The sequence below is a fragment of the Leptidea sinapis genome, chromosome 31 (assembly GCF_905404315.1).
Source record: "Leptidea sinapis chromosome 31, ilLepSina1.1, whole genome shotgun sequence".
NCBI classification, from domain to species: domain Eukaryota; kingdom Metazoa; phylum Arthropoda; class Insecta; order Lepidoptera; family Pieridae; genus Leptidea; species Leptidea sinapis.
The window spans coordinates 2,932,719-2,955,983 of NC_066295.1; the positions used below are offsets into that span (position 1 = coordinate 2,932,719).

The window sequence follows — 23,265 nt, forward strand, 5'->3', positions numbered from 1 at the left end:
ACAGGGGGGGGACACTTTATTACCACTTTGGAAGTGTCTCTCGCGCAAACTATTCAGTTTAGAAAAAAATGATAATAGAAACCTTAATATTATTTTTAAAGACTTATCCATAAATACCCCCCTCCCTCCACACGTATGGGTTTGATGACAAAAACTTTTTGAGTTTCAATTCTGTCTGTCTGGGGGTACCTCCAAAATTTGTTGTTTTTTTTCGTGTTTTGTTTTAAAAACTAAATGCGGTTCGCAGAATACATCTAGTTACCAAGTTTCAACATTATAGTTCTTATAGTTTCGGAAAAAGGGGCTGTGATATACGGAAGGACGGACGGACAGAGACAGACATGACGACTCTATAAGAGTTCCGTTTTTTGCCATTTGGCTACGGAACCCTAAAAACGGTTTGAGATGATTATGAGCACACTTCACTAAGGCTAATCAACGTCAACGAACCCATTGCTTAATAAGCTCCCTGCCTGAGAAGAATGGAAAAACGCAAAAAACTCAGTTAGCTTTTTTTTAATAAAATTTCGTTTCAATTTAATATCAAATAATAAAATTTATTACTAAATAGCCCGAAGGCGGTCGCTCCATTCCCAATCTGTGGTAACATTAAAAAAGTCATTTATGTTGTAGTAGTAACCTTTAACACACAAACGCCTCTTTGCAGATATTCTGAATTTCGAAAGACATTTATTTTGTACATTATGTGGGATAAAAGTGTTACAAACGGCCGTTTTCAATAACCTATCTATCCATAGTTTATCTTATTAGAGGTACTTTCACGCTTACTTACATTTCAATAACCTATCGACATAAAGCATTGGAATATAACTATATTGGACATAACTATAGATAGATAAGATCTTGTAATTAAACGGTGACAGCAATGTATCCATAACTAGAGATACGTTATTGAAAACGGCCGTAAGTCGATTTAACCGAGTAGTAGGCATAACAAGTTTACGTTTGCTTCTGGTGTTAACATTAATATGTGAACATAAATTTCAAGATGTAATACTATGGTAATTTGATGTTATAAAGCTCGTACAAAATTAACACAAGCCCAAGAATATAAAGGTAATTTCATGAGAAATCGTAAATCTTATATAATCTCATCAAAGTGACGCGGCCGGGCGAATTCCATTAATCTAAGTAAGACTATCACTTCATTCTAGGAATTGCTTTTATCAGCAACCTACAACAAATACAGGGTGGATACTGTATATAATTTAAGTCCTATGTTTAGTATTCTCTTTGATAAACGCGAGTGTTACACATTTATTTAAATTAAATAGATTTTAAGGAATGATGACACGACAAGAAACCTCGGGTTAAAATAATACTAATAAAATGTAACTTTGTCCACACGTGTTTTAATACTTTAAAATTATTTTATTTAATTATAATCTTATCTTAATATATATAAATTACGTGACACGTTGTTTGTCCGCGATGGACTCCTAAACTAATGAACGGATTTTAATGGGGATTACTTCATGGAGTGCAGTTTGGTCCAACTTGAGAGATAGGATAGTTTTTATTTCGATTTGGGGCCCATAATTATTTTTATTAGCAATATTTGTTTTGTATGGACATATTTTCTATGAGAGGATTTAGTGACGCACGGTTTGACAGTTCCGCTGTGAAAAATTTCACTATAACAACAGGGTGCATATGTTACGAAATAATTCTTGATGTTTTGAAATATTATTGACAATTCATAAAAAATCTGTATTTTATTTATTATGTACAGAATAACGTCTGTCGAGTCAGCTAGTGATAATATAATATTGACACATTTTTACAGAAATGATCTTTACAAGACAATGATACATTTCATACAAAATACTTACATACATAAATACATATAAACATTCCATGACTCGGCAATAAACATCCATATTCATCATATAAATGTTTGCACCTACCGGGATTCGAACCCGGGACCTAGCTCAGTAGGCAGCGTCACTAACCACTGGGCTGTATATTTAATTCGTATATTATTAGTTTAGACGATATTAAATATATTATTGACTAACAGATGGACGAATAACTAACCCATAGTAATTCATTCATCTATATATATAAAAATGAATTGCTGTTCGTTAGTCTCGCTAAAACTCGAGAACGACTGGGCCGATTTGGCTAATTTTGGTCTTGAATTATTTGTGGAAGACCAGGGAAGGTTTAAAAGGTGAAAAATAAATTAAATTCGCGAAAATAATTTTATTTTCCTTTCATGTCGTTCAGAAATCAAATTGAAAGAATTTTTTAAATGAATAACTAATTAGAATCTTTATATCTTTCTAACTTTCGTAGGAGGTAGTACATGATAAGGATATTATGTAACCTAAATATATATTTTTTTACATTATTATTTATTTTTATTTAATATGATTTAGCATTGAAAAATACATACAACTTCAAACATTCACCCGTCTACGATCAACACCTATTTTTGTATCGCGATTTTTATGTTATTCTGTTCCATCCACAGATCCGTACAAAGGGTTGCAAGATGGCAATAGAATACAATAATTGTAGTACGATAAATTTTACGTACGATATATTTTGTAGGTCTGAGAATCGGTCGTCATCTATTTTATACCCCAAAAATTTATTTATTACCTTAACTGGCAATACTACGTTTGCTGGGTCAGCTAGTCTAGTATATAAAATTTTTCATGTCGCGGTGTTTGTAGTTAAACTCCTTCGAAACAGGTTGACTGATTCTCATGAAATTTCGAGTGCATATTGGGTAGGTCTGAGAATCGGACAACATCTATTTTTCATCCCCCTAAATGTTAAGGGTGGTCCACGCCAAATTTAATTTTTTATCAACAGTTACTTTTGTATCGCGATTTTAATATCGGCAATACAACGTTTGCTGGCTCAGCTAGTTTATTAATAAAATTTTAATGAGTATGTGTTTATTATGTCCATTATTTAAGACAAACATTTCGAAAAGTTGAACATGTAAGAATTCTGTTATTTTGTACTAAATAATTATCTTATTTAGGATCTCAATCATTCTACATAGCCCGTAGCAGTTCCCGTTTGTTTATTAAAAGCTGGTCATATTAGCCCAGATGTGGTTTTTTAGAAAAAAAAAATATGTGTGTATTCGGAAATTCTAAAGACTATATATAATTTAGCCATGGGAAATATGAAAGCAAACTTAATGAGTTAAAAATGAAACAAAAACGTATTCTTCGTATTTAGTAATGAAACATTTTACGATTTTTTAAAGTATTAAAAGGATAAAGTATGTTATCATTAAGATATAGACGAATGCCATTTCGGACTTTTCTGTAGACCTATATATGATATACAATTCAACCATACATTATTTTGTTATACCTCCAAAGGCTTAGAGTTTAGACTGCGGTTTCTTTCTAAGCTTCCAGGCAGCTTATTTTTTTCCGACACCTCTAACAAATATCGTTAATATACACAAATATATTTTTAAATAAAAATATACAAAAACTATACAAATCATATACTAAAATCTGCGAGAAACACGCTATCCATTGGTGAAATCAGCATAAAAATCGGTGCAGTGGTTTATGAGCTTAACGCGAACAGACAGACAGACCACAAGTGGTCCACACTTGGAGTGAACTATTTGTTTCCATTGGCTTCTGCCCATCGCGGCCCTGACAACGGAGCTAAGCCTCGGGGACCTGGAGTCTTTTATTTGGTCGGTCCATCTGGTAGGAAATCAGCCTCGGGCCCGCTTGCCATTTGTTTTCCCAACTACGATTCATTTCTCCAGGCTCACTACCCCAGTGGAAAGCTCCTACCAGTGGGAGGCTTCTTTTGCACAGGATGCCGGCTAGTTTATGGGTACCACAACGGCGCCTATTTCTGCCGTGAAGCAGTAATGTGAAAATTACTCTGTTTCGGTCTGAAGTGCGGCGTAGCTAGTGAAATTACTGGGCAATTGAGACTTAACATCTTATGTCTCAAGGTGACGAGCGCAATTGTAGTGCCGCTCAGAATTTTTGGGTTTTTCAAGATTCCTGAGCGGCACTGCATGGTAATGGGCAAGGCGTATCAATTACCATCAGCTGCTCAACGTCCTGCTCGTGTCATCCCATATTTTCATAAAAAAACCCTTCACTTTATGTGGCCAAAATATGAAAGAATTCGTTGGTGGCATATCGTGGACAGACGGATTTTATCTTGAATTGTGAGGGTATCGACACTTTCGTTCGCTTGCCAATCATACCACATCCTGTATAATGAGTCCCAATAATGAATGTGTCTAGTCCTGTATCCAGTTTCAGAGGTAGGCGGGTTGTGTTAATGTCAACAAAAGTTATTGCGGCCGCTAATGGTGCCGGTGATTGATGCGTCATCTTCGGACACTTGCAATGAATGTGTATAAACAACGAGAACTTTATTAGAACACTCATTAAACTGGAGCCTTAATTAACATTTCAAAATGGCTGACTACGAGTTCCAGGACGGGGTCTTCAGCTCATGGTAATTGCCGATTATGCAAATGCAGTGCCGCTCAGGATTCTTAAAAAACCCAAACATTCTTAGCGGCACTACGATTGCGCTCGTCACCTTGAGAATTTCAATAGCTACGGCGCCCTTCAGACCGAAACACATTACTGCTTCACAGCAGAAATAAGCGCCGTTGTGGTACCCATAATCTAGCCGGCATCCTGTTCAAGGGAGCGTCCCATTTTTCTTCAACTGTATGAATACATCGATAATTTAAAATACCAAAAGCGTGGAATCGGTTTCCATTACATACTGAACTTATGAGAAATAAATAAACAACAATAAAATTATCCCATGAATTTTTTATACATCAATCGCTTGTTTCTCACCCTGTGCTACACACTCACAGACTATAACAGCTACAGTTCTCGACTAGCCTTGATTGTTAAACGCGAGACGTGCATAGATCTTAGATAATTTATACATATAGATAGAGCCTCTTGCTACTAGACAACCTATGAAAGCAGGTTTATTAGTTTAGTGTGCGTGACAATCTGAGTCTAACACTCGCGATTTGTATGTGACTTTGTGTTAATTTGGCATTGCAATGTGCATTGCTCAAAATAGAGGTTAACTGTCTACCTCAATTTTTTTCGACGTTTTCATAGCTGTCACAGTCGTATCTAAACGTATAAATGATGTTAGGTGTAGATCTACCGTATCTACGAACATTTAATTTTCGATCTATCTTTCGTCCGTAGCTTTGCTAACATAAAATCTATAAAACACACGTCAACTCCTGTGCTCTACCTTACATATAAAAAGGCAGCAAAAATGCTGCCTTTTTATGTAAAAGTCAATAACCAAAATAAATTGCGTTTGACTTACTTATCGAAAATTTGTAAGAATATCTTCTTAATATATTTAAATTACGTGTCACGTTGTTTGTCCGCGATGGACTCCTGAACTAATGAACTGATTTTAATGGGGATTACTTCATGGGGTGCAGTTTAGTCCAACTTGAGAGATAGGATAGTTTATTTCGATTTGGGACCCATAATTATTTTTATTTTCAATATGTTTTTTGTATGGACATATTTTCTATGAGAGAATTTATTGGCGCACGGTTCGACAGTTCAACTGTGAATCAATTTCATTATAACAACAGGGAGCATATTTTACGAAATAATTCTTAATGTTATGAAATATTATTGACAAATTCATAAAAAACGGTATTTTATTTATTATTTATAGAACAACGTCCGTCGGGTCAGCTAGTAGTCTATAAGAATTTCTATATATATACTTACATTAGTAACTCCTGTTAGTACTTGTATAATAATATATACTCCCGATTAGCAATGGAAACAGGTACCAATGTATCCTCAAGTTATAAAAATAACAATTTCATTAAATGCTTTCAAAATGACCTTTTATAGGTTATAATTATGTGTGTAGCTTTATTCAATAATAGTGGCCTTGTTCAAGTCAGGATACGATTAAATGCCTCGTATTCCAATAACAAGCATATTCCGTTAAAATTGCTAAAGGGCTCGAAGTTGCAAGAGCTTCACTGGAGGCTCCTTTGCAGGATGCCGGCTAGATTATGGGTCTATTGGTCAACGGCGCCTATTTTTGCTGTGAAGTATTATGTAAGCATTGTGTTTCTAGTGTAATTACTGAGCAAACGAGACTTAACAATCTTATGTCTGAAGGAGAGGAGCGCAATTGTAATCCCACTCAGAATTTTTGGATATTTCAAGAATCCTGATTTGATTTTAATGGGTGTGGCGTATCAATTACCATCAGTGTCATTAAAAAAATTAGTACGTCCAGCAAGACAGATCTCTAAAGTAGTCTATATAAAAATGAAATGCTGTTCGTTAGTCTCGCTAAAACTCGAGAACGGCTGGACCGATTTGGCTAATTTTGGTCTTGAATTATTTGTGGAAGTCCAGAGAAGGTTTAAAAGGTGAATAAATAGGAAAATGCTGCTAAATTAAATAAAAACAACAAATTTGTTTTTCCTTTTATGTGTCCATATATAATTTTTATGAGAGAATTTATTGACGCACGGTTTGACAGTTCTGCTATGAAACAATTTCATTACGACAGCAGGGTGCATATTATACGAAGTAATTTTTGATGTTATGATATATTATTGACAAATTCATATAAAAACATTATTTTATCTATACTAATATTATAAAGCTGCAGTGTTTGTCTGTTTGTTTGTTTGTTTGAACGCGCTAATCTCTGGTACTACTGGTCCGATTTGAATGATTCTTTCAGTGTTGGGTAGTCCATTTATCGAGGAAGGCTATAGGCTTTTTTTCAAAATTAGGGATCCGTAATAAAATTGCTATTTTGTAACACAAGGTGTAAAATCGAAAACCTATTTTTGCGTGCGCTGCAAAAACTATTGACAATAGAACAAAATGATGTACAGGCTATAATATAGGCAATATTTTATTACTTATAAAACTATCGCGTGAATTATATATACTTTATATGGCAAAACAACGTTTGCCGGGTCAGCTAGTTAATTATATACAGAACAACGTCTGTCGGGTCAGCTAGTAAAGTAATAAAAAATTGTTTGACTAGAACATCGACATGAGTGAAGGCTGATCTAATGGGTGAAGATTTCTAAATTAATTGTAGGAAGTAGTAAAATTAAATTTTGTTATTTTGATTATTAACTAAGTTTTCTTGGTTTGTTTCACCAGTGAACGAAATTGCATAGTTACCTACCTAACATAGTGCTTTTAATTTTAAGTTACATGCACGATGAAATAAAATATGCCGATATATTTACCATGAAATGTTGATATAGACATTCGTCATCAATAAAAAACAAATAGTAAAGTAATTGTTACGTTTTATGTAGAATTCGTATATAAGTTTATTATTTTATTAAAAAAAAAATGATTGCTATTTAATAATCTCTGTTAAAATGAAAGAGTACCAATTACAAAACTTTTATCACAGATTGTGAAAGCTTAGTCAATACTTTCTCTGTTTTTATCTATTACTCTTACTTTTCGAAAAAGCACGACTTCAGCTTAGTGTTGTGAATAGTCTGGCTTTATCTTTCAAATTATACATTTATAGAATAATGAAATAATATGTGTAGTTTATAAAATTTTTTACAACAAAATCTACAACAACAATCGAAAAATGCTGAAATAGAAAGAAGTTTGAATAAATAAATAAAGTTTTCGTAAAGCTTCACTTCTGTTGCTATTTAACGAAAAAATCAACTATGTGAATTCTAAGTATTGAATACCTTAGATTTAATGATTGGTCTCCGCTACGCGCCAAATAACTACCTCAGGCGTAGTCGCAAAGTTTGGCAACTAATACTACGCCCAAGTGGGCGTACTCGAGCCAGTCTCCAACAATGTGTGACGTTGATGTGCCACTTGTTCTGTTAAATTTTGCTTATACTGGAAATTAAAATGCCGGGTTGCGTATAAAAACTTTATTAAAAGAATACTACAATAAATAAGAAACACACTGGGATCACATATCATCAGTAAGTATTTTGTATTTAATTAATTCCAATGTAAAATAACACGAAGCGTATGTTACAAAATTTTAAAGATGCACACGCACACAAGCATTTTTACAAATAGCCAATACAAACTACAATATAAAGTTTCCGTAATAAAAAAGATTGTTCTTAGGTAATGCGGTATCTAGTTGGAGCTCAGCGGAGACTAATCCTTAATCTAAGTTGAATACTGTATTAATATTAAATGGATTACTTGAACGATAAGCTTCTTTGAATTTATTATCACAATAAGTAACAAGGCTGGCAAATGAGACGGAAATGATCATTGAAACTCCTATGTTTTCCCCCTTTTTATACATATAAATACAATATTAATAACGCTATTTTATGTATTTAAGTAAATTAAATAAAATAGATAAAATTAATTAATATGTTATTATCTTATAATAGAATATCTTTAAGGTAAAAGAAAAACGTTTATGCTCCCACTGGCTTTCGTTATAAGCTATGTAACTCAGGTCTTGTTAATTACAACTGGGCATTATTAATAATGCAGCACTGATATATAAGTGATTCCTATCTTTTTGTCCAGGGGATCAGTGTTCAGCGCTTTATCATCAGCTCATTGGGCGCTCAGCCAACTGGATGCAGCAATAAACTACATGCAGCAAGACCTGGCCGTTGCCAAGTCTCTCGGAGACACGGCTGGGGAGTGCAGAGCTCATGGAAACCTTGGTGCAGCGTACTTCAGCCAGGGGTCCTATAAAGATGCATTAACTGCACATCGCTATCAGCTCGTATTGGCTATGAAGTGTAAGGTAAGTTGATAAAATGTTCTGAGCAAGCATACAGGAAAATAAGTTTTGGAAGAAAATCAAATTTTAATTTGAATAAATATTTTTGATTGCAAAAAATATAAATAGTGTTTCAAAATTATTTTATAAAAACATTATGATACTGGCTCAAAAATAACAAATCAGCTTCCATAAAGGACGGCCTTAAACGTCGCTCCTGTGATTGTAAGAGAATGTGGGCGGTATTAACGATGATCACTTAACATCATGTGACCCTTACGGTCGTTTGTCCACTTTTTCATTGAAAAAAAATACAAAAATCTTTTTCGTCTGGCCAAAATTTATGGTGATACTATCCTAGACAATTTACAACCAGATTGCCTGACGCTACCTTAATAAAAATTGGTAAGAAAACTCTTAGGAACTTTTTTAATGTGTCAAATATGACTCATCTAGTATTTACACAATATTTAAGGAGATTGCAAGGTAGAGATTATACGACTTTTCGTTTAGTCTCTGTAGAAAGGAGCATTAAAATCTGTACCAAACATAAGTGTTTCAAAAATTTTATGGCAGAAAAGGGATTTATATTTTTAAGAGTATTAACTCTTACACCTTCCTACAGGGCCTAAAATGCTCCTGTAATTCCTCTGGCCTTGCATGAGAATGTGGGCGGCGGTGAACACTTAGCATCAAGTGACACGTACATTTGAACGACAAAAATGAATATAAAAATTCTTCAATAAAAAATGGCAGGATTAAAAATAATTAGCTGATACAATTATATATCCTTATATAAATAACTAGTACCTGGACGACCGAGCCTTGCTCGGTTTTTTAAGAATGTACAAAACTTGAACAAAAAAAAACTTATTAGTTTTTTTACTACATTAGTGACAGTACAGTGAGAAGAAGACTTGCTGAAGCAAATTTGAAACCCCGATACGCCCGTGAACACATGCAGTGGGATGAAGAAGAATGGTCAAGAATTTTGTTTGCAAATGAGTCTCGATTCTCTCTTTACACTTCTGATGGAAAGAGAAGTGTTTACAGGCGACTTGGTGAGCGATACCTTAAAACCTGCATCTCAGAAAGAGTCCAATACGGTGGAGGCAGTGTACATGTATGGGCTGGCATATCTTCAGAAGGTCGCACAGAGCTAGTAGCCATAGAAAATGGCACCCTCTCTGGGCAAAGATATGCTCAAGAGATTCTCAATGAGTATGCAGGGCCGTATTTAGCAAATATGGGTGATGGATCAATGCTGATGCATGATAATGCCCGGCCACACACGGCTCATATCGTACAAGAGTATATTCAGGAGGTCGGTATCAGCGTGATGGCTTGGCCATCAAGAAGTCCTGATCTCAACCCGATTGAACACGCCTGGGATGAGCTTCTGGATTCGAACCGGGTTCTTCTGCTTTCCGGATTTCCCAATGTCTGAGCTATTAAAGTCTTGTATAAAGTGGCGAAATTTGCCTTTGTATTCTAATGTTATTGTAGCAGTTTCTCATTAAAATACGGATAAAACTACATTTTTTAAAATTGAAACCTAGCTAGATCCATTTCTCGCCCCCGAAACTACCTGTATACTTAATTTCATTAAAATCGTTGGAGCCATTTCCGAGATTCAGATTATATACATATTTTTTTTTATGGAATAGGAGGACAAGCGAGCGTACGGGTCACCTGGTGTTAAGTGACCACCGCCGCCCACACTCTCTTGCAACACCAGAAGAATCTCAAGAGCGTTGCCGGCCTTTAAGGAAGGTGTACGCGCTTTTCTTGAAGGTACCCATGTCGTATCGTCCCGGAAACACCGCACATGAACAAGAATTGCTCGTTTAAAAATAAGATATATCCTCATATTACGTAATAAAATTATTGCAAAGGTCCACACGTACATTCTACGTAAGCTTCAACTACGAAGTATTTGATTACTTCTGTTATAAATAAAACAACAAAATATGTTCTCGGGTTCTCAGTTGCAATAACCGCGACAGTGTGCTTGCTTTTATTTAATTTTGCATAGGAATTCAATCTCCGACCATGACCCTTTGCGGTTCTTTTTTAACTCGCGTTCAATTATAAATTGTGGTTTTATTTTTAACTTTTTATAATGTGATGAAAGTTACCTTTCGTTCTTTGTTTTTATAATATATATTTTATGAGCACTTACTTGTATAAAACACATTTAATCATAATAAAATACTCACACATATATGATATCGTATAGTAAGTAAGTAGCTTTATGAAATATTTAATATTTAAATATCGATTTCTAACTTTGAATACAATTCATATGTTGCATGCAGCACATTACAATTACTTTATTTTGTTTTACACTTATTGTAAAATACCCAGTGATTTAAAAGAGTGGCTGTTGAGTTTCGTGTATGTTCTTCGCACGATCTCTACTTTTTCCGAACATATGGTAGATAGTAATTTAAATGAAATATTTATAACTAGCTGACCCGATAGTCGCTGTTCTGTCAATAGAAAGATAAAAAATATTATAACAAAAAGAACAACCGACTTCAAAAACACTATTCTAAAACAACAGATAATATGGACTAATAAGTAAAAAATATTTGTGTATTTTTATACAATCTAATTAATTAACCGAATTCTAGTTCCGACTATTGTTATTTTTGGAATCGGTGTCCTTCTGCCGCAACCAACTCTCTCCTCTCGCCTCCTCACTACTCAAGCACATCTCACCTATAGCTATGAATATACACTGGCCTTCAAAAGTAAGTATCACACTTTTAAAATTGGGATAACGTTTTAAGTTCACAAGATATACTTTCGAAATAAAAAGGACTCCAAAGAGAATTTAATTTTGTACATAAAAACTTTATAGTTGGTAACCTTCTTTTAAGAATTGGCTGAAAAAAAACTTCAAAAACAAAACCATTCCTTTTTCAAAGTGGACGTTTTCGAATTACAATTTTACCATTCACATTTTTCTTTCTGTTTTAAATTTTTTTCAGGATCGATGGGTCTTGTTTTAAAAATTTATGCTAAAAAGCACATAACATTTATTTATCATGCCTCTTTCAGTTGAAGAATGTGCTAGGATCATGGCTTTTCTGGAACTAGTCATCAGTATGCGTCGCACTGCAAGAATGTTGGGTGTGACGGTACGAACGGTCCAGAAGGTAAAGCGAAGGTACGAAGAGACTGGACACCATCTGAGGAGACCTTGTAATGGCAGACCCAGGTGTACCAGTGCCCGAGAAGATCATTATATTATTTCCACTGTGTTAAGAAATCGCCACCAAAATGCAGTTGAAGTCCAGCAACAGCTACTTCAGACCCGGAGGGACTACATTAGTGACAGTACAGTGAGAAGAAGACTTGCTGAAGCAAATTTGAAACCCCGAAGACCAGCGAGTGGCCCAAAACTCGAGAGACAGCATCGAGTAGCGAGACTGCGATACGCCCGTGAACACATGCAGTGGGATGAAGAAGAATGGTCAAGAATTTTGTTTGCAAATAAGTCTCGATTCTCTCTTTACACTTCTGATGGAAAGAGAAGTGTTTACAGACGACCTGGTGAGCGATACCTTAAAGCCTGCATCTCAGAAAGAGTCCAATACGGTGGAGGCAGTGTACATGTATGGGCTGGCATATCTTCAGAAGGTCGCACAGAGCTAGTAGCCATAGAAAATGGCACCCTCACTGGGCAAAGATATGCTCAAGAGATTCTCAATGAGTATGCAGGGCCGTATTTAGCAAATATGGGTGATGGATCAATGCTGATGCATGATAATGCCCGGCCACACACGGCTCATATCGTACAAGAGTATATTCAGGAGGTCGGTATCAGCGTGATGGCTTGGCCATCAAGAAGTCCTGATCTCAACCCGATTGAACACGCCTGGGATGAGCTTGGGAGGCTAGTCAGAAATCGCAGACCACTACCTACTACCCTCAGGGCACTAAAGCAGGCCCTGGTAGAAGAATGGGAGAATATTCCCCAACATCGGCTCCGAAACCTCGTGCTCAGTATGCCAAACCGGCTCGAAGCTGTAATCAGAGCTCGAGGAAGCAATACCAGTTATTAAAAATTAAATAACATGTAATACATTTTAGTTGAATTTTTTTACACTAAACTAAAAATGGCTATTTTCATTGTTTTATCTTTTATAAGTTAGAAATGTTACTAATGTATAATTTTAGTTTCTAAGAATTAAAGCCTATAAAATTTGCAACAAAACGTTTTTAATCTTAAATCTCTACCTTCTATAGTTAAGAAAAAAAAATAATTTGAAAAGTGTGATACTTACTTTTGCAGGCCAGTGTAGTTTCAAACTTTTCTTGGCTGACACCGACTATTTATTTTATAAAATTTAAAGTATATAGGTGGATATATGTAGTATGTTATCCTTAAGAGATAGACATATGCCATGGCGGACTTTGCTGTCGACTTATATAAGATACACAATACATTATTTTGTTATATCTCAATGGGTTTCGACAGCGTTTTACTTGAGTGCTCCAAGACGGCTTATCTATTACCGACGCCTCCAACAAATATCGTCAGTATATACAAAATGTATCCATGTATCCATTCGTGAAAACAGCTTGAAACAGTGAACGGCTGGATCACCTGGCGTTGCGTAGAGACGTCGCTTCATTGTGTGTCTTCTACTGCATTTATCACAGAGAGTGTTCCAAAGAGCTGTTTAACCTGATCTAATCCTGCCGCCTAATTCCACCTTCTCACGACACGCCACAAGTTAGGATATCATCCCCACCATCTGTGTGGACACCGGATGTGTGACGGTCCTCCACAGTGCGGTTTTCAAGGAGCTTTCTTCCACGTACTAAAAAGCGGTGGAATGAGCTTCCTTGTGCGGTGTTTCCAGGACGATACGACATGGGTACCTTCAAAAAAAGCGCGTACACCTTCCTTAAAGGCCGGCAACGCTCCTGTGATTCCTCTGGTGTTGCAAGAGATTGTGGGCGGCGGTGATCACATAACAACAGGTGACCCTCGTTTGTCCTCCTATTCCATAAAAAAAAAGAAAATCGGTAGTTATGTATCGGGCGTCGGGAATTAAGTTTTTAAAAAGCACTTTATTTAACAATATTTAATGTTACTCACAGGTAAATTGGAACAAGACTGAATAAACAATATTATAATTAAGCTAAAGAAATGTAAAAGACAATGGGTGCTCGATCAGCACTACGTCGAGGTACGGGGTGGCAACGTATGCAGGTTTAGCCGTGTTGGGCCTGCGTAACTCGGTGCAGTACTTTTTAAGTTTATTGCGAACAGACAGACAGAAGCCATGAAGTACTATGTTTAATAATATGTAGTGATGACGATTCAAAAGCGCTTAGTTCCAGCATATTTGAATAAAGTTTATTAGACTTTGACTTGACTAGTTATATTTTCTGGCTTGCTGACGGTCGTCGCGCCATTGCCTTGGCGCATTCTGTTAATGTTTAAAGCAGTATATCTGTAGCTATACAGCTGACGTATAGTGCAACATTAATGTTGTGTATATCTTATACTTTTTATGGAATTGAATGGATTTAGTGAAAAGTTCAACGTGTATTGTTAAAATAGTGTTTTTTTTTTCGATTAATATATTATTGAAAGTTTTTTAAAAATAATTTTAAATTAATAATTTAATTGTTTTAAATATTATGAAATGTCAAATTTTAATACTAAAAGTTTTAAGTTTTCACTTCTGTCGGCAGTCTCTACCTCTGCCAATTTTATATTTGAGTTGCGTATGAGTCTATGAGAGTTAAACTTATACCCCCTTATTCATAATGGTACGCTAACTTTAAACAGCCGCTTATGAGTGTTTTTTTTTCATTCTGACTTAGATCAATAGAAGAAGACAGAGTGAGAATTAGCAATGCTTTAAGTTAGCAGACTATTATGAATAAGGGGGTAAATCTCTTCAGTTATGGTATTAAAATGTTTAGTTCTATTAGTTCCGAATTTGTTGATTTGTTTAATAGAAAAAATAATACTATTTGTGTCGGAATATTGGCACAGAAGCGTGTGTTTTTCATGTCCTACTGTAACATATTCAAAACACTTTATTTTTAATATAAACACTTTGAACTAGAAGAAACGCTAATGTAAACGTTCGTATTCGTAAAACGTGTTCTCAACTATCACTTTCTCTCGAGAACGATGTTATTTCCATAAAACATGAAACTCAAATAAATACTTTTCGTCAGGCTTATGATACATATGATAATAACTATTCAGGATAACGATATATATTCATTCATACACTCACGCCTTGTTCTCGTCGGGGTAGGCAGAGACAATAGAATGCCACTTGCTTCTATCCTTACAAACCTCACGCGCTTCCTCTATATTCATTACTCTTTTCATACATGCTCGCCGGTTGCGGGTGCTCCGGACCTTTCCTGATGATTAAATGATATATATGATGATAACTATTCTCAGGCAAACATAAATTCAAGTTATTTCTGTATTTGTTTATGTCTTAAGTTTAAAAAAAATCATAACTCGAGCTCATGTCCAAAGATTATGACTGCCTAAATAGAATTCTGGAATTCTATTTAGGATATTGGATATTGGTTGGAAACATGTAAATAATTGTTTTGAAATTCGTAAAACGTAAGTATTGCTAATTGATTTCAAATTTATAAAAAATACATTTATAATGTTACCCAAATCATATAATATAGTAAGAAAGATAACAGTTATGGACTCTTAGATATTATATTTTATTATTTTTGTAAGTAGTTTATATTTTGTATGTGTCCGAGTATTGGGTTTCCGAATAAATAAATAAATAAAATTAAATTGCTTAATATTTGTTATATATTTAAAGTAATATTTAATTTAACACATTTCAACAAGTATATTTCCATAAAAACAATTTGTAAAATATTGTTTGTCTTATTTAAATTTTTTTTTTTTATAAAAAAAAGTTTTATTATTAATTTGCTTATAAAAAATTATGTGAACAGAACTTAATTTCCCTTTGCCTTGCCTGATCAGATTTTTAGTAACACTTTAGTCACGGATTCATCAGCTTACTCCCCAAGTCAAGCGTGTATAAAGAAGTTTTACTTCAAGAATATCATTATTATATTATATTTAATTGTACTTTAACGCTTATATTTTATGTGAGTACAACGTATTCTAATCACCTTCTCTAGAGTCTAAAGAATAAACCAAACCGGTGTTATGAGAAACTAATTCCTTTGAAATGCCGCCATCGCAATGTTAATTTGTTGTAAATGCAAAAACATGAACCGCGTTAGACGCAAGCGCTAAACGATCGCATAAGACCAGTTCTGTGTAAAAGGCATTTATAAGGTGTTTACATAGATTGAGGAGAGTCGGGCATATGCCCTTGGTCATGAGACTATTGGCGACTGCTACTGGCTAGCAAATAACATGTTTGAGTGCAACATGTATTAATTGGTGTTATTTAAACGGCAATCTTTTCCTACGTGGGTGATTATCTTGAGATTGCTTTTTTTTCACTGCATTTTACGATGTGTAATGTTAATATATGGTATGACATTCTGCGGCCAAATGGGCCCTTTTTCTGCCGCCAATCTGTAGTGTCTAAGTACTATTTGTGTTTTTAAAGGCAAATCGAATCAAATCGAAAATATTTTATTTCGTAGGTCGCATTACAATTGAAATTTTTTTCATAGCGTCGTAGCTAGTGACATTACTGGGCTAATGAGACTTATAGCTTAAACACATGATCGGATTTGGTACGGCCGGACTATCGGATGGTCCCCACACCAACTGGTCCGGCGTCGTACATGGTACGGTCCTGAGTCCTGTCCTGACCAGTCCGGTCCAGATAGTTGTTGATGGTATATAAGTTTGTGGCTAGTGATGCGAATACAGACTTATTTGATCACACATTCCATACAATATCGTACGTTGTGTAGAGCTGATAGCATGCCATGTTATTTTAATAACAAAAACAATGAGACTGCTATTTAGATTGCTTTTCTCATATTAAAACCTCCCCGGCCATAACAACACGGAACAGTACAACTTGATATTTCAGATTAACATGAAATATACATTATCCAATATTCCTAAGTATTTATTTCTTTCGAGTCCCTAAAATACTTTACCTCATGTTACATTTGTTTATCCTCGTATATCATAAAAAACGAGCATTGTGAAAAACACAAATGAAAACCGCATTTACAGCCTTTACAAACGTAATCTTATACACAGGTAGGTATAAATTTAATTTTAACTGCGCGTACACATTCCTTAAAGGCTGGCAACGCTCCTGTAATTCCTCAGGTGTTGCAAAATATTGTGATCACTTAGCACCAGATACCGTTACCAGTCGGAGGCTCTTTTGCACAGTATGCCGGCTAAATTATGGGTACCACAATAGCGTTATATTTCTACCATAAAGCAGTAATGTGTAAATATTATTGTGTTTCGGTCTAAAGGACGCAGTAGCTAGTAAAATTACCGGGCAAATGAGACTTAACATCTAATGTTTCAAGGTGACGAGCGCAAGTGTAGTGCCGCTTAGAATTTTGGGTTTTTCAAGAATCCTGAGCGGCACTGCATTGTAATGGGCATGACGTATTAATCAATATCAGCTGAACGTCCTGCTCATCTCGTCCCTTACTGTCATAAATAAGAAATATACACGCGGGTCACTTGATGGTAGATGATCACCGCGACCCCATATTCTCTTGTAACACCAAAGTAATCACAAGAGCTTTGCCGACCTCAAAGCGTTGAATAATCGTGCAAATGGATTTGAAAAACCGACTGGTACGTGGCGGGTCAGGAATTAACCGTGACCTATTCTCCCACCGACCAAATTATTAAAAATATATACATACTTATAAGATATACAAGCGCGGATAATATTTATACACTGGGATATTTGACTCGCCAGCAGTTAAACAGGCATAGCTTTATAATTGGTATTCTCTGGTGATACTGTATAACGAATGACAATGGCCGTTGCGGATTATTCAATTGATTATGAATTGAATGAAAGTGTCGTCCATAAACGTGTATAGAAATAAGCTGCGCACATAAAATATACGATTTATGTGAAGTTAAATAAATAGTTCATGTTTCACAGAGCAATGTGAGCTCGTATATGGGCCGATCTCTGAAACAAATAATCGTAAAAATATTTTACGCGTTCCAAGCGAATGGCCACCGACAAAAAGTTAAAGTAACCGGTAAATGGAGGTCGGGGTGAGGATTTGTCAGAAACACGATATTTTTATAATCGACTTGACTCTATGGCACACAAAGTTATGGAGTTTATTGTGCAAATAGCGTATTAAATTTCTCAGCATAATAATAATAATAGCCTTTAATAACAAATATTTAAATAGTTTTAGAGTTACATTTAGTTTGCAGTAGACATCGGCACAGATTGTTTTGCTTTCGCATAGGCCTCCCCCAGGCTCTTCTAGTGTTCTTGGTCATGACATGATCTGTTCCACGTCACACCAGCGGCATCTTTTAAATCGTCGCTCCATCTACGACTCGGCCTCCCTCTCTATCTTTTTCTTTATCTAGGATACCATTCTGTTACTATCTTGGCCCATTTTTCTTGTTTGCCTCGTATTAGGTGTCCTGTCCATTGCATTGAATAAACTTAAAAGAAATAAGAAAAAGGACAAACATTGCAGACGTATCACAAACTATTAGTAAACTCAAATTTTTCAGCATTCAATTCTTATGTAGTTTATAGAGTTGGCTTTTTATCAAAAACCATAAGACTATCATTTGGCTATTAGATTTTCTTCGCCATAATTGTGAAATCTCATGATTAATGTAGCCGTTTGTGTGCATGTAGAACATAAATACGATACCATTTTGTGTGAAAGCAAGACATAGGTTTGAATCTGGTTCCTTTTATTTGTGTAAGAGTGTGTCTATATTATTATTTTTTTCGCGACTAATTTGACGGTAACACATGAAGTGAAATATTTCTCATTAACGAATACCAAGCTAGCTTGTCCCACGGTCACGGATTTAAGCTTGTCAAACGTTCAAGGGATTAGACTCTGTTGTGTCGCAAGATAGTTTATGTTGTTACGTTGCTAAGTTGCTACTGAACATTATATGCTCGTTGGAAGCTGAGTTGCAATACGAAAAATAGATATATTTAGAGTTAAAAGAGTAAACCTAGAACTGCTGAGTTTTACTGTACGAGATTTCCTTTAGCTCATCTACAAACTCCTATACTAAGACCTCGATTGAGAAAACATTTTTATTCCAACACTATTTAATGCATTCCAGTAATAAGAAAAAACAACACAAATTAATATTCAACATATTTATTTGTAGAATAAAGTTTTGGACAAAACAGGGTACCCTGGGAAACTCCTGCATTCAACGACTTGAGATACAAACGATTACATTGAAAATGACTTGTTTGCTTAGCCAAGTGAGGAATCATGTGATTCACTTGCATATACTTTCATGAAGCACGTAAGGATGTAGCTTCAAACAAAAAAGCCTTATAGTACTATTGATCGAAGGCCTTCGTTGTTACTCTAAGAATTGCAAGGGTACCTTGCATTACATTAATGTATCAGTGTACCTAAAAGTTTGCCATCACTGGTGGCTAATATATTTCTCACATGTTATGGGCTAGATCGTAATAAAAATGCAGTTCCAAAAACACGAAATAAATTATTCATACAATTAAATGACATCAAAAGTAACAAAAACAAGGTCATCAGAATTAATCATTAACAAAAAGTTCCGAACAAAGGTAGGTCTTTGTACATGTAATTGGATAGTTGTTTTATTGTACTGTTGAATTTTACATTAATCTTGATGTTTAACAACATTAAATCAAATACTGGATTGGTTATTTTAATTAAAAGATAGATTCAAGAACTCGCTCGAAACAAATTGTAAAAAATATTAAATTGTTTAATAAAATTATTTAAATTGTTTCTAAAATTTGAAATACCAAGCTGACCCACTTTTGTTTCTTTAAGGACTGCTAGAATACGTAACTAAAAATTAGTGGGCACACTTTGTTTAGACAACGAGATGAAAATGACACCAAAAGGAATTAACTTATGCAACGTTAATTCTATAAACACTTCTGGAATGTAATATAAAGATGTTTAGAGACCTTTTCTGAAAGATTAATGCTATTGTGTCAAGTATGTTAAGAGCGTTACAAATAAAGGATGAGAACCTCTGCCCACACCTCTGGGAGACAGGCTAATTTATTGCAATGTATTGTTGTAATGTAGATTACACGATGAACAGAGATCGAACGCCCAACCCGTTACCTATAACAAGTCTGTCATCCCATTTTTCCTGAAGATTATTACATAACTTTTGCAGACAAGATTATAGTAAAAGATAAGTAGCACGCATATGATGAACTGCTCCCTATCTAGCTTTGAGTAAATGCGGGTAAGAAAATATTATTTGTAATTCTTTAGAATTTGGATAAGAGTACGTCAATAGGCAGTCACTTTGTCTCATTGTGGCTAATGGCTATTGTGTGTGGTAGGTATAGCTCGTTTCATCCTATTTGTCCAACATAATATGTTTCTTCGCACAGGATGCCAATATCATGGCCACCGCAGAGGCGACTATTTACTTTTTCTTCTTTTTTCTATAATCTGTCATAAGTCTTCATAGGCTTCGTCTAGCCGGGATAGCTACTATTCTGGCGTCTATTTCTGCCGTGAATCACTGCAATGCAATACTATTTCGGTTTCGGTTTGAATAAAGTATTTAATAAAATTACTGGGCTTTTACTTTTCTCATCTTGTTACTTCTTATTATTTAAAAAAAAAAACCTGCTATAACTGTTACACGCGTTATTAGTCGGGCGTTCATACAGCGTCGGCCAAACTTAATAGCGTTAACGGTTAAACGTTTCTTTCTTTTTGGTTATTCAGACCTCCTTTGCTAACGCAAACTAATGTTTGTCAAAATACGACCAGAATGTACTTGGATTATAGTAATGATATCAATAAACGTGCGTGCAGCGAGATGCAATTGTATCTGACAGAGGCCTAAGTTCAAGAGAAGTCTCACTATAATACCTGGAAAACGTCCACAGATCGAGCCAATATGTAAATCACTACCTTATCGTATCATGTTGCACATACTTAATTAGCTAGATAGCTTCAAGCAGGCTAGTGAAGGGCTCTTAACGTCGATATCGGCTTATCGACTTAGATTCATCGTCGGCAATTAGACCGACAAAAAGTAATCGTAATCTGCCTTGATTAGGAAGTTTAATTCTAATGAGTTATGTCATTTGCATTTAGTTGAAATGACTAGGAAATGTAGGCAAGTTTCTGTCATGCGTATCGGCCATTGATTTAACTTAAATTACTAGTTGTGATTCGAATTCTAATCTCTTACAATTGACGTCGGAGAATCTTTAAGGGATAATTTTAATTAGATTCAATGTTATGCAATAATTTAATTTTACTTTTAAAAGTATTGTATTTTATGGTCGCGTAGGATCAATTACGATAATATATTGTCCCGTGTTACCATTATGGTACAAATCTGTGTTATATCTGAAAGACAAACACTTGTAGATAATATTTTTTGATCGACATATTTTTTATGATTAACAGTACAATCTACTACCATCAATGGACAAGCGAAGGTACAACTACGCATCTATTGTAACAGAATCTTTGAATGTGATTTTTTTCCTACTTCAAGACGTCTGATTTATTTAAAAATTGTAACACATATCAAGGACCGATGAATATAGAATATTTTCATCAATTGGGTGTTGTATCCAAACTAAGCTTACCTGGATAATTTAAAACTTTTGTCATTCAAACGATACAAAAAGAAAGCGAAAGATAATTTAAAGTTAAAAACAATAAAAACTAAACCACAAGTCTAAGCAGAAAATAATTTTTAAATACCAAGGAGACTAAAACGTTATAAAATACATACTTTTTATGTAATAGTTTTTATTATGTAAGACATTGTTCATAATAATAGAAAGCAAAAAACTCTATTTCGAAATATAAATCGATAGTCGATTGACACAACACTAGAAACGTCGATTATATAAACAAAGGCTGTATTGGCGGTCTGTCGTTGGAAGCTTTTTTCTTTTATCTTTCATTTCCTCAGTAAAGAGGATGCACCGCATTCTAATAGGGCCATTATTTGCTCTTAATCCACGTCTTTACTTTAAACCAACAGAGAATAGAATTTTAAGTGTTTTTAGGAAGAGTCAACAATGGCATTCGACTTGTGTCAGCTTTGATATTTTATATGTTTGATGAATAATATTTTGTGAGAATTTGTGTTGTTAACCCTAAGTCAAGTTTAATGAGTTATATGAGTAGAATATGTTAGCTTCCAAAACCTTTTTTTCTTTAAAAACAGATCGACCACTTTAACGTATTGCGAACGTTTTTTGGATTCGACTAACGAAATATATATTTTCTTAAATGATCGATTTTAATCATTTTTTGTTCTTGTTCTTATTAAACTTTGAACCTTTGTAGGACGCCTGACAGATATGTAATAAGAAATTGAATGTAAGAAACAGTCATTTTACTTAAATTTTAAAATTTTTTTTTTCTTTATTTATTTAAGGGCTTTTATATCTACTTACATGTCAGCCTCATTATAATCTTTATACATTAACACTCAAATAAAAGAAAAACAAAATTCTTAACTTAACAAACTAAAGATATTAACAAAAAGAAGAGCAAGTCTTCAACAAATAAGACTTATCGATTCAAACAGACTTAAGGCATCCTTAGATACAGGACGGGCAAGTATATTTAAAATCTGTTAAAACCCTAAGTCCTGCAATTTCGTCTCTACTAGACTGAATGAATCACATAGAGGCAACTCCTTAATTTTAATACATTTATTTTGTAATGGCCTATATAGTGTTGGTAGGCCTCCCACAAGATGGACCCACGATCTGGACAAAATCGCTGTAATAAAATGGATGAGGGAAGCGCGGGACTGGGATCTTTGGCGGAGGCCTTTGTCCAGCAGTGGACGTCTTCCGGCTGAAACGGGATACAGTCTGTATTATAATGATTATCTCTGAACAGGACACATATGCGGCCGCAGCGGCGCTGACCTCGTTAGGCCACGTGTACACAGCTATCGGGGACTACTCCAACGCACTGGCCAGTCACAAGCAATGCGTGCAGCTCGTGAAGCAAATGGGTGACAAGCTGCAAGAAGCACGGGAGATCGGGAATGTCGGCGCGGTTTACCTTGCAATGGGGGAGTTTGATTCAGCCGTGGACTGTCACACGCAGCACATCAGACTAGCAAGGCGACTTGGTGATCAAGTAAGTTTTTACTACATTAAGTTACTAACTTTTACCAAGTACTGCCGCCGCTCAAAGTAGCTTCTACAAGCAAATATTTAACTAAATTATTAAAACTTTTGTGAGTAATTATTAAATAATTTACTAATTCGGCTTTACTCATGTTTTTGTCGGTGTCGGTACCGACTAGTTTCGGACCATTCGGAAGTC

At 35.0% G+C, this 23,265-nt stretch overlaps 1 protein-coding gene across 1 annotated transcript in view; it reads left to right on the forward strand.

Moving 5' to 3' along the window:
- LOC126974043 (tetratricopeptide repeat protein 28) overlaps positions 1 to 23,265 on the forward strand; it is a 116,666-nt gene that overhangs the window by 46,305 nt on the left and 47,096 nt on the right. The window contains exons 7-8 of the mRNA XM_050821415.1: positions 8,565 to 8,790; positions 22,831 to 23,076. Of these exons, the coding sequence (XP_050677372.1) occupies positions 8,565 to 8,790; positions 22,831 to 23,076 (472 nt within the window). The remainder of the gene's footprint in view (positions 1 to 8,564; positions 8,791 to 22,830; positions 23,077 to 23,265) is intronic.